Here is an 11,494-nt window from a genome sequence, read left to right on the forward strand (position 1 = left end):
TTTTATGTTCAATTGCATCACTTGTATTGAGTGGGGAAAAACTTCCTTGACTTCCTTGTGCTCACCTTATAAAGATGCATTGTACTAACTCGGGACGAAGTTTTCCGTATGAGAATTTCCTGCTTTTCATCATTTCCCACAAAGTCTTTCCTTATACCGAGACTATACTCGGTGAAGGCGGAGTTGACCGACTGCAGGCTATAAAAGCACCACAGGTGCAGCACGGCTCATAGTAAGAATTCCGCTGCACGATAGAAATGGCTAATTGGATTATTAACCATGGACTGGAATCCTTTATTTTGGTAAGAACACGTACAATACAGCTACTATCAAATAAAAAAAAACTATTTACTGTATAACAATAGCAAATTAATTCCTATTATAAGAAAATGTCAACATTAACAGAATTCAATTTAAATTGTTTCTTTACACGAATTGGTTTATCAGTTATAAAATATAGAATCGCTGCGATTCGTATATTCGTGTATAAAGAAATATATAAAAATACATAGATCAAACATGTTCTATGCAAACATGTTTTTAAAATGTTAAGTGCTATTAAACCGCTGTTTTAAAAATGTGATATTTTTTAGGTGGTCTGGATGGGCATCAATATCTTCTTGTTTGTTAACTTCTATTTGTTCTACGATACGGGGCCTCAGTTCTTCTACACGCGCCAGCTAATAGGAGTAAGATACTACACACACCTAATGATCAAAGCTGTAACTTCTCTTCAGCTTGACAGATTAAGATATGAAAGCCGTTTTTAAGAGAAGATTTGTGTGTGTGTGTGTGTGTGTGTGTGTGTGTGTGTGTGTGGGTTGACTTCTAGTCCGCGTTGTCGTGGGCGAGAGCTCCTGCGGCCGTCCTCAACTTTAACTGTATGCTGATTCTGCTCCCAGTGTGCCGCAACCTTCTGTCACTGATTCGTGGCTCTTTCATGGTGAGTTGGTGGGCTGAAACGTATGTGTTCATGGGTGTTTCATCAGAGAGGTGAAACACGGTCTGGGTCTTAACAGAACCCTAACCCTTTTATTTACACTTTAGTGCTGTGGACGAACCGTGCGGAAACAACTGGACAAAAATATATCGTTCCACAAACTTGTTGCCTACATGATCGCACTGATGACAGGTAAATCTATAAAACCTTGTCCTGGTTAGATAACTAGCAGGAAATGGCTGTAGCTAGTCGAATTTATGGGAAATAGGGATAAGTGCTGAAAAAGCCATGAGAATTCTTATTGCTTCAAGGATATTCAAAATGTTTTTTTTTTCTCCCATGAGCAGAATCCAAGAAAATTGCAATGTAAAACACAGTTTTTACTGGGTCTAGTTAAACATTCACTAAGGATGAACTTAAAGAAGAATCCCAGAAGACATCTAGTCCTGTGCAAATTATATTAATAATACAGCCCCCCTTTCCTCCCCACTGTCTAGCGGTGCACACTATTGCCCATCTGCTCAACGTTGAGTGGTTCATCAATAGTCAACATGGAAAATATGGTCCCCTTGCCGGTAACCTGTCTGCCCTCGAGGACAACCCGGCAAAAAACACCACGTTCCTTAATCCTATAGATGATGATGATGATATAGTGAGCTGTGCACCGCATTCTTCCAAACACATCATCAGGTTTACAGATCACCGGCAACAGAGTGAGTTGCAATTGACGTCTTTATTCTACTTGCACGTCAGACCCCGACGGTGTTCGTGTTCACCACCATCGCTGGCCTCACGGGGGTTGTGATCACCCTTGCTCTCATCCTCATGATCACGTCATCAATGGAGGTCATTCGCCGTAACTACTTTGAGGTCTTCTGGTACACCCATCACCTCTTCATCATCTTCTTCGCAGGCCTCGTCTTTCATGGGGCCGGGTGAGTCTTTTGACGTTGTTTCAAGAGACGGTTGACTTTTCCTGAAAAGGACAACTTGTGAACGATAACAATTGCTTCTGATGCAGGCGCATTGTTCGAAGTCAACAAGTCACTACACCGCCTCACAATTACACTTTGTGCAAAGATCAACCACAGAACTGGGGTGTGATTCCTGAATGCCCAATTCCTCAGTTTGCTGGAGGGTTTCCTCAGGTAAGAATCAACTTGTTAAGATTTACATGTTATGTACCTGTACCAGAGGTAACATTTCTGATGTAATTGTTGGGTCTTTTCAATAACTCATGCACTTTCACAGACCTGGATGTGGGTGATTGGTCCCATGGTGATTTACATATGTGAGAGGTTTCTGCGCTTTGTCCGTTACATGCAGACTGTGAGATACAAAAAGGTAAGCCTTCACTGGTCCTGAGGAGTAGCACTTTAACCAGAAGTAAACAAATACATGTCAAATAACCAAATGCTCTCAATTATCTCTCTTAGATTGTGATGCATCCATCCAAAGTCCTGGAGCTACAGTTGGTGAAGTCTGGCTTTAAGATGGATGTTGGGCAGTACGTCTTCTTAAACTGTCCAGCCGTCTCCCAACTGGAATGGCACCCGTTCACACTGACCTCTGCACCAGAGGAGGACTTTTTCACATTGCACATCCGTTCAGTAGGAGACTGGACTGACCAATTAATCAGGATGGTAGAAAACTTACCAGATGGAAATCAAGGCCCAAAGTGAGCCATTACCTTTTTTATTTCCCCTTTGAATATGTGTGTATCCAGAGACTAGAGGTTAATGATACATTTCACCATGGAACACCCAACTTCCTGCTTTGTGATGGTCATTCAGGATAGGTGTGGACGGCCCGTTTGGAACAGCCAGTGAAGATGTGTTTGACTATGAGGTCAGCATGCTGGTGGGTGCTGGGATCGGAGTCACCCCGTTTGCGTCCATCCTGAAGTCTATCTGGTATAAATTTAAAGACTCCAACCCCAAACTGCGAACCAGAAAGGTAGGAATGTCCACACGTGTTGAACAGGCAAATCGGGTTCTTCCTCAAAGCTACAAAACCATTGTTCTTTGTCTTGCAAAAAAACATCAACGTCTTGCTCCTTGAAACTGAACGCTCCGATTGCCATCTGTGTGGCATACCTCTTAGCGTTCGTCCTTGCTTCTCTGTAGATATACTTCTACTGGTTGTGTAGGGAAACGCACGCCTTCGAGTGGTTTGCAGATTTGCTGCAAGTGCTCGAAAAAGAAATGGAGGATAGAGGGATGAGAGACTTCCTGACATACAAACTCTACCTCACTGGATGGGACCATACTCACGTATGTTTGTGACCGTGATGCAAACTGTTTGGACTAATGAAATGAAATGTTCCATATTTGTCAATTGTGATTTTCACCTCAGTCGAAATTTGTCCTCTGCATTTACCCATCTGTGCAGTTAACATAAATACAAACACACACACACACACACACAAGTGATTACTAGGGGGCTGTGGTATACACGTGCCCAGAGCAGTGGGCAGCCCTAGCCGGGCGCCCTGGGAGCAGTTGGGGTTAGGTGCCTTGCTCAAGGGCACCTTAGTCATGGCCTCAGACCTGGGAATCGAACCTTAACCCTCCAGTCACAAGACCGGTTCCCTAACCACCAGACCATAACTGCCACTAGTAGTCCTTTTGTTAATACATTTTTAAAATATTTGTTTTACCTATTAGTACAGCAATTGGTGCAACAATAGTTGCATTTTGGACTCACTGTTCCTGTGATTACAGGCAGCCCATGTAATGGTACATTTCGATAAGGACACTGATGTTATAACTGGACTAAAACAGAAGACTCACTATGGAAGACCTAACTGGGATAAAGAATTTGAGCAAGTTCGGCAAGAGAATCCCTCGTGAGTTTAAAACATAAAGAAAAAATGCTCGTCACCTGTGTTTGATCCAGTATGAAAAATATTGATAGATCAATCTTCATCCATCCAGGTCCGTGGTCGGCACATTCCTCTGTGGCCCAGCCGCTTTAGCTAAAGTCTTGGCGAAGAAATGTATGAAATATTCTGACGTGGATCCTCGGAAAACCAAGTTTTACTTTAACAAAGAGAATTTTTAAATGGAAGTGGTGAAAGTAATCAGCACAACCTGAAGGATGAGCCCCCTCCTCAAAGCACCATGTATACCCATGAGCCAATGTGATGCTGACAGGACTCTTATTTTGGGATTTACAAGCTTCACTACCTACCTCAGCTTGTAGCCATGACGTAGATACAACTACCTCCCCTGGAAAACGCATATGCAGGGGCAGAGGTATCTGGGCATTACTTGTAATTGTACAGTAGGACCCAAAGTGTTACACACATCCGGACATTAGTTAAGACATAGATGTTACACCAGCAATCAATACATGAATTTCATAGTATAGTTTAGGTTTAATCTAGGTTTAATGTATAGGGGAACATTGTAGAATTTCTTCAGATATTATTACTGTATATGGGTGCAGTACTGTGTGCATTTCTTCAACCTTTGCAGTTTTCCAAAGGCACATGGAACAGTCACACATGTCCTCAAACTACAAATAACTGTAATGATTTTTCATGCTAAGATGCATGACTGTGGTATCTGGGTGTGGCTTTTGGACCTGTTGGATAGAACTACAATATACTACGATTTCAACAATGTGTTATCGACATGCTTTTTTACAGTTAATAGCAAGAATGTTTGTGTAAGTGTTGAATCTTTTTTTTTTTTGCATGTACATATTTCAATTATGCCTCCATGAAGGGTGTAGCAGGATATACAGGAGAAAAATGGTTCCTGTAAACCAGTTTTCATTCATTACCGTAAAAGTTAATGTAACACCACTGAAGCATGAAATTTAATTCTGTAATGGTGTACCTGTATATATAAAATTAAGGCATAAAATAACAGCAAGATTGTTTTCCATTTTTTTATTGAAAAGAGAAATGTTCTGACTGCCAATAAAGTGATTAATAGTCATGTGCTTGTCTGCCAGTGAGACAATGTGTAGGTTTGTTGGCTTTTAACACCAACAGTCAACATAACTGCCACTGAAACTTTCATTAAACACAAAATAAACAATGTCACTTTCAAAACGTAACATGGCAGTCCATCATCACTGACCAGAACAGAAACAATCGTGTATTCATGTGTTGCAGGGATGTCTCTGAAAAACAAAGGCAAACCAAAAAAAAGTTGTTACTCTTTACATTCCTGAAATATTCCTAAATGTCGAAACATCCTGAGGGCACTTGAGGTAAACAATGGTGCTCGACCCACTCAAATACGATTAATTAAAACATCACGTTTCCTCAGTCACAAAAGCTTAAAGCATTCATTCTACCGTGCCTCCTTCACCGTCTCGCTGGAAAGGGGCGGGGACGTGAAAAGACTCACGGCACGTTTGGAATCTTCAAGGAGCGCCGGCCGTCTTCTGGATCTGCTCTTTCAGAATCAGGATACTCTGTCTCTGCTCGGGTGGTAGCATGGCGATCTGTTCTGGGGTCAGTTGTAGCACCTGCATGATGAGAGCAGCCTGGGAAGGGCGGAGACACAGGGGTGCCGATCAGTTAATCCGGTAATGCAGCAAGAAGAAGAACAAAGCACAGAGTGATGAACAGAGGACTGCTCATTTGTTGAAAATGCACGTCATTCACTGAAAACTGAAAGTTAGATTAATGGAAACTGAAATAAAATGAATAATAAAATAAATAAAATAAAATGAAAACACTCTACAGCCAATGGCACGTTGACACTCTGCCAAGACGTCACCAAGAAATAAACAGGCAAAACCAATGTTGCCCTTTGCCTCAACATGGATCTGCCACACCTACCTTTTCATGATCTTGCGACGACACCTCAGATGCAGGGCCCTGTAGAAGAAAGAATGTTTTTACCATGCTAATCACAATGAAAACAAAAGAAGGTGGTGAAGGTGGTGGTGGTGGTGGTGGTGGTGGTGAAGGTGGTGGTGGTGAGGGCGTACAGGTCGAGCAGACGGTGGTGCACTTGATCCCAATGCGTGAGGAGGCGGTCCCTGCATTCCACTGGCTACAGGAACTCTCTGGCCTGCCACAGGACCTCGAGCGTCTACAGCCCGAGGGTCGCGACCTTGTGGAATGGGAGCTTTCCAAAACATTGCAGAGTTAATTTGCTATTCTTGTCAAGACAAGCTTAGAAACCTACATAAAACCACGTGGTAATCACATATCATCAAGTACCCCTGGCGTCCATAGGTGGCCCACGCTGCTCCATCATTGGGCCTCTGGGATCTCCCATCATGGGGGCTCCTCTCATGTCATGAGGTCCACGCATGTCCGGGGGAGCCATGTGCATCGGTGGCCCCTGGTGTGGTGGTGGTGCCCCCATATAACCCCGACTGTATGGAGTTATTCCCCACGGAATATCAGTGTGTGAGAGATCTTTAAGCAGCAATCACAGGTGTGACAGTAATACGGCATCTACAAACATCCAGAAGAAATGTACCCACCCTGGCTCCACTACGTCTCCAGTGACGTTTACCAATGAACCACCTCGAGGGTCATTGGGTCCGTCGCCCAGGAGGCCTCTCGGGGGAATCCCCTGGGGTCCAGGCGGTGCACCCCTCATAGGGGCCCGTGGGTCTACCATGGGCACTACAGAAAGACAAAAGACTCGCACATGAGATTCACTGAAAAGGACGATACAGAAATGACATGGCAAACCAGGCAAAGGAAGCAGTGCTAGCAGACTGAGCTCGTGTGAAGGGGAAGGCAGTTAAACAAACACAGGCCTTCTTCCAAAACACGTTTTTACTTTTACGTCTTTGAAGAAACTTGTCGTCCTATGTCTCCATTTTAATTGAAAAAGGAATAACGCAGAATCAGCAAGAGACCCTCGATTTAACTTAAATTTGACACCATGTTATCGCAGTAGACAGGCTTGAAAACAGGCATGTTAGGCTTAGGCTGAAGAGTACTTGCATTCTGATCATACTTGACAGATCAGATCAATTTGTTAGTGCAAAAGTGTAACAAAATGGGCCCCAAAAAGGAGCCCAAAAGAAGTTTGGGGTGGCACACAAATCACCCTCTACTAGATACAGCAACACCGCAGTGCAAAATACAAGGCTGTGCCACACACATAGAAGCTCACCAGTGTTAATTTTAAGCTTCAGTAAAACAGAAGTACTGATATTGAGTACTGAGTCTGATAAAAAAGATTTAAAATTTCATTATACACCTTAATGGTAATTCCGTAAAACTAAAGCTTAAAATGAAAGATATTGGATTAACACTTTGGTATACAAGAGAAGACATTATATTACTATCTAACAAGCACTTTCAGAAGACATATGCTAATCCTATATGGCACTCAGAAACTAGTCTATATATTTTTTAATAACTAGTGGATTTGGCTACTGAAATGTGACTGACTGGCTGTAAGGAACAAGCTCAAAACATAGCAACCAGTGTCCTTACCAGGAAATGAAAGTTACAGCATACTATGCCCGTCTTAGTCCATTTGTACTGGTTTCCCATTAATTCCCACACTTACTACAAAGCCTTGCTGTTAGCGCTAAAGGACTGAAATAGCTGTGCTCTGACAGTTTTTTTTGTGTGTGTGTGTTTTTTTTTTTTTACATCTTACAGTACTACAGCCCATCCCAACCACTTTGCTCAGCTGAGGCACACATATTGGCAATCCCTAGAGAGAAAGAGGTCTTATATTGGCCCTCAAATCTGGAACAGTGTAACACAATACTAGGAAACAAGCTCTATGGGTGTTTTAAAATCCACATTAAATACCTATTGGTTCAGCTTGGCCTTTAAACACATTTTTACTTCATTTTAGACTTAATTTCTAATAAAGTTCCTTAAAACGCTTTATTATGTAAGGTCCGTGTTTAATACTTCTTATCGTTTCCTGGACTTTCCTAAATCACTTTTAGGAGAACCTTTGGACCCAATCAATAACTACTGCCATCATACATGAGCATGTCTTTTTGAGAAAAAAAAAACAAAAGAATTCTGTAGACAGAAGTAGGTAACAATGCATTTGTCAAGCACCTTATGAAAGGCTGCCAAGGTCATCAAGGAAATGTGAACAGGATTTGAACTCAAGCTGCAATGTCGCAACCTCCTTTGTCTTTCTACTGGTGCCCTGCTGAACCGTTCCTCACAGGAGACCAAGATGTGTGCGATCGGTCACTCCATATAAAATTAATTAAAAAGGCCATTTTGCCAGCAACCAGCAGTCAAAATTTTTGTGTGGTGAAAAAACACAGCTATGTATGGGGGGCTCCACAACAAAATGGTCTCTAGCATGAATGGCTCTGGAAGAGCTGAGAGCGGAGTCTGTGAGTGGAGCACAGGCCCATGCACTCCCAGCACATCAGGGCAATGCCGTGATACCTTGCGGCCGCTCGATAGCAGCCTGACCAGATGATCCTACAGGGGAGTCCTGAAGGGATCCTGGGTCAGCATTAAGTAAAGGGAACAGAAGAAAGGGCTGAGCAAGAATGCACCATCCCCTGCAGACACTACTGACAAGAATTTCTACAACAAAAGCCTGCATGTTGTTATCGCTTCAGGGTAAGAGAGGGCAATGAGTTAAGCGACAAAAAAACGACTGCCTAGCCTATGTTCATCTTACAGTATCTTCCATAACATTCAGAAGAAGGAAAACATTTCATAAACAAATCATGCGTAGCATCTAGATTGTAATGAACGTACAGTAACACTCTACTTTATATCTAGATTAAAAAACCACAAACAAGGTCGCATGTTTCATAATACAAAATGAAATGAGATTCCACAAAAAAAAAGGAAAAGAACAGCAACACACGCACACAACAAAATGGCGTTCTCTAAAGCGGACTTCCCAAAACCACCAGTACCTGGTCCCCTATCCATGGGAACAGGGCCTCCTTGGGGCATCCCTATCTGAGCCTGCATCCCACCTGCAGGGAAGGCACCAGAAGAAAACAGCTCTGCTCGTGCACAGAGACTCCCCCACACCCCACAACTCGCATGCACACAAAGCTGAGGAGCCACCAAATTTACCTCCTGGTCCCAGAGGGCCTTGTCCTGGAATCGGGCCCTGTCCTGGAATCGGGCCCGGCACCCCCCCTCCCATCTGAGCAGGCTGCATCATCGGGGGAGCACCGTTCACATGCATTCCTGGCTGGGATCCATGAGATCAAAAGAGGTTGTTTGTAAACATGGGCTTTTTTGTCATAGAATACATTTTTTATATAATTAATGTTTACATCAATGTGTGCACAGAAGTTCAACAGCCACAACTAAAGACAACAACAGACCAAACGGAACTGGTTTTAACCTTTTCTTTTTATTGAATTTTTTAATTTTTTTAATGATAATTTGTTTTTTTTAAGGAATCGGCTCAATTCCTGACATTTGGTGTGGGTGTCTAAAATAAATAACCAAAGTGGGTTACGGATGATGTTAATGAGACCTGGGCTACAGCAGTGTGCGTCACAGCTGGGCGTGCTCACCATAGCCTGGGGCTGCACCACGGGGGCGCTGGGCTGAGCCAGTGGCTGGCTGGAGCCGGGCACAGGCCCCGCCTGACCGCTGGGGTTCACAGGCTGCACCGCGGCCTGCCGATGAAGCATTTTCTGGAAGGAGTGCACATACTGCTTCAGTGCACAGCAGAGATCACTTTGGACAAATGAATGAATATACATTTTCACAGTTTTCTTTAAGACACAATTTCTGCCCATGCTTGAAATATCTTAAATATCTTAAGATCTTGGCAGAACTTATGTAAATGTTATTCATCCACCATGAGATTCTCACCAAGGCGATCTCTGGATCTACGATCCTCATGACGACCTGGGCTTGCAGAAGAGCATAGGCCAGCTGAGGGTTCTGCAGGAGCATGTTGCGAGCCTCCTGGGGGCTGTTCTGAACACACAGCTGCAGAGTGACCAGGAAGAGGGGTGAATTTAGACCACACCTCCTACTGTGCCATTTATTATATTTATTATGACATTTTCACATTAGGGATTATTATTTAATTTTAGTTGGAACAAAGCAATTAAATTTTTGGAATTAAATCAGTCAATTAATAATACGCACAGCTGCATCACACTCGTTACATTTTGAGAACTACGTACGTCAAGTTAACTTTTGATGCTTTTGTGCTTACCAGAAAGGTTACATTTGAATTAGCATAATAGTCATTGGGTTCCAGAAGTTCAGGAGACCAGTAAACAGCAACTTTCCCATTTCAATTAGTAACAGTAGCATATTAATAACCATATGAGTACAGCAAAGATGAAGATGCAACATAAACAATGAAAACATGGGTGGAGAACTTACTGTGAGCACTTTTTAATTTGCTTTCCCATGTACTTACTTTCATCTGCTTCATGAGCTCAAACATCTGCTCAGGAGGCAAGCTGGCCACAGCTCTGCTGATAGACTCTGGGGCTTCCTCTGTGGGACAGCTGTCTCCATACGGAGACTCAATGACCGGAGCACCAGTGCCCAAACCTCAGGAGATCAAACCAACATTTGCTTAATGTAAGTGAGAAGCTTTTTTTTAGATCTTCATCAAACCTTCTGAGAACAATCAATCAAGTGCGACGAGTACTGACTCTTGAGCTCCTCCTTGTTCTTCTCACTGGCCGCGTTGTCCACACGCAGGGCTCTGCCGCTGAACTCCCTCCCGTTCAGGTTCCGCATGGCGCTGAGCGCCGTCTCCTGGTCCTGGTACTCACAGAACCCATAGCCTTTGGGTTTCCCCGTCTCCCTGTCGTACACCAGTCTGCGAAGGGGAGGGGGTCCGTTTACTTCATCATTCCCGCTACTGGACCAGATGCACGCACACACCTCGTGTGTATCGGAGCTCCTGAAACGTACCTGAAACTGACGACGAGTCCGACCTCTGAGAAGATGTCCTTCAGCTGCTCCTCTGTGGCTTCGTACGGGATGTTTCCCACTAGGACACAAACACACGTTCATCTCCACCTCCATCACACCACACACGCCTCACTCCGGGCTCTGGAGCCAACTAACTAATAAAACAGGCACATCATCCAAAAAAAACGCTATAAAAACGTCCTAACTTGAATATAGATGCAAATTTGGTACAATCGGTGCTTATAAACAAGAATAAATTGGTTATCAACGTGGAAAACGAGTGGAACAAACAACTGAACACCGCAGCTAGCTAACCGTAGATTATTCATCAACAAGAGACTCTCGTCTTTACCGAAGACTGAACGCAACGAGCGGTCAACAGCGGGATCCCTCGCCGCAGCAGTTGTCACAGCAGCTGCGATATTTGCCATATTTTCAATTAAGAGGTTGTTTTTGGAACATTTGAAACCGACTTGATAACATGTAGCCAAAGCCACAGTGAAGTTAGCGGTAAAACATTAGCTAAATTCAAAATGGCCACTACCCTGATTTTTTTTTAACTTTCAAATTAAAAGTCCGATTTTTTTGGACGTTCTCGAAACAGGTGGCAAAATGTGTACGCATGATGCCATCTTCCGTGCAAGCAATACGATGATGCCATGAATAAATAAATGAATACGGAATACAGCCTTTCAAAGCCTAACCGCCCCCTTTATAAA

General features: G+C 43.3%; 2 protein-coding genes across 4 annotated transcripts; one reads left to right on the forward strand and one right to left on the reverse strand.

Moving 5' to 3' along the window:
- Positions 1 to 199: 199 nt before the first annotated feature.
- On the forward strand, positions 200 to 4,817 carry nox1 (NADPH oxidase 1). The gene is made up of 13 exons (XM_076995102.1): positions 200 to 302; positions 594 to 689; positions 833 to 943; positions 1,048 to 1,132; positions 1,438 to 1,592; positions 1,694 to 1,875; positions 1,962 to 2,088; positions 2,192 to 2,284; positions 2,377 to 2,618; positions 2,734 to 2,896; positions 3,067 to 3,213; positions 3,664 to 3,788; positions 3,877 to 4,817. Exons 1-13 carry the CDS (start codon positions 258 to 260, stop codon positions 4,001 to 4,003), a joined length of 1,698 nt encoding a protein of 565 aa, XP_076851217.1. The 5' UTR covers positions 200 to 257; the 3' UTR covers positions 4,004 to 4,817.
- A 6-nt stretch (positions 4,818 to 4,823) lies between these two features.
- On the reverse strand, positions 4,824 to 11,308 carry cstf2 (cleavage stimulation factor, 3' pre-RNA, subunit 2). 3 transcript variants are annotated; one of them, XM_076995103.1, is made up of 15 exons: positions 11,128 to 11,308; positions 10,776 to 10,854; positions 10,511 to 10,680; positions 10,270 to 10,406; positions 9,708 to 9,827; positions 9,404 to 9,526; positions 8,952 to 9,072; positions 8,786 to 8,848; positions 8,301 to 8,360; positions 6,398 to 6,542; positions 6,129 to 6,286; positions 5,894 to 6,033; positions 5,742 to 5,780; positions 5,305 to 5,443; positions 4,824 to 5,074 (listed from the first exon to the last, which is right to left on the reverse strand). In XM_076995103.1, the coding sequence occupies exons 1-14, from the start codon at positions 11,204 to 11,206 to the stop codon at positions 5,321 to 5,323; spliced, it is 1,557 nt and encodes a 518-aa protein (XP_076851218.1). In that variant the 5' UTR covers positions 11,207 to 11,308; the 3' UTR covers positions 4,824 to 5,074; positions 5,305 to 5,320. The 3 variants fall into 3 exon arrangements, with proteins under 3 accessions (XP_076851218.1, XP_076851219.1, XP_076851220.1); XM_076995104.1 differs by lacking the exon at positions 8,301 to 8,360; XM_076995105.1 differs by lacking the exons at positions 8,301 to 8,360; positions 8,786 to 8,848.
- Positions 11,309 to 11,494: the final 186 nt, after the last annotated feature.

Source organism: Brachyhypopomus gauderio, unplaced genomic scaffold (genome assembly GCF_052324685.1).
Source record: "Brachyhypopomus gauderio isolate BG-103 unplaced genomic scaffold, BGAUD_0.2 sc182, whole genome shotgun sequence".
NCBI lineage: Eukaryota > Metazoa > Chordata > Actinopteri > Gymnotiformes > Hypopomidae > Brachyhypopomus > Brachyhypopomus gauderio.

Bases quoted from the DNA above. Each gene is read 5' to 3' on its own strand.
- nox1 (XM_076995102.1), top strand. From the start codon at position 258: ATGGCTAATTGGATTATTAACCATGGACTGGAATCCTTTATTTTG. The intron at 944-1,047 runs GTGAGTTGGTGG...TTTACACTTTAG, and splicing joins TGATTCGTGGCTCTTTCATG to TGCTGTGGACGAACCGTGCG. The intron at 2,285-2,376 runs GTAAGCCTTCAC...TATCTCTCTTAG, and splicing joins AGACTGTGAGATACAAAAAG to ATTGTGATGCATCCATCCAA.
- cstf2 (XM_076995103.1), bottom strand. From the start codon at position 11,206: ATGGCAAATATCGCAGCTGCTGTGACAACTGCTGCGGCGAGGGATCCC. The intron at 10,855-11,127 runs GTAAAGACGAGA...TTTGTGTCCTAG, and splicing joins CTCGTTGCGTTCAGTCTTCG to TGGGAAACATCCCGTACGAA. The intron at 6,034-6,128 runs GTACTTGATGAT...TGTTTTGGAAAG, and splicing joins GCCACCTATGGACGCCAGGG to CTCCCATTCCACAAGGTCGC.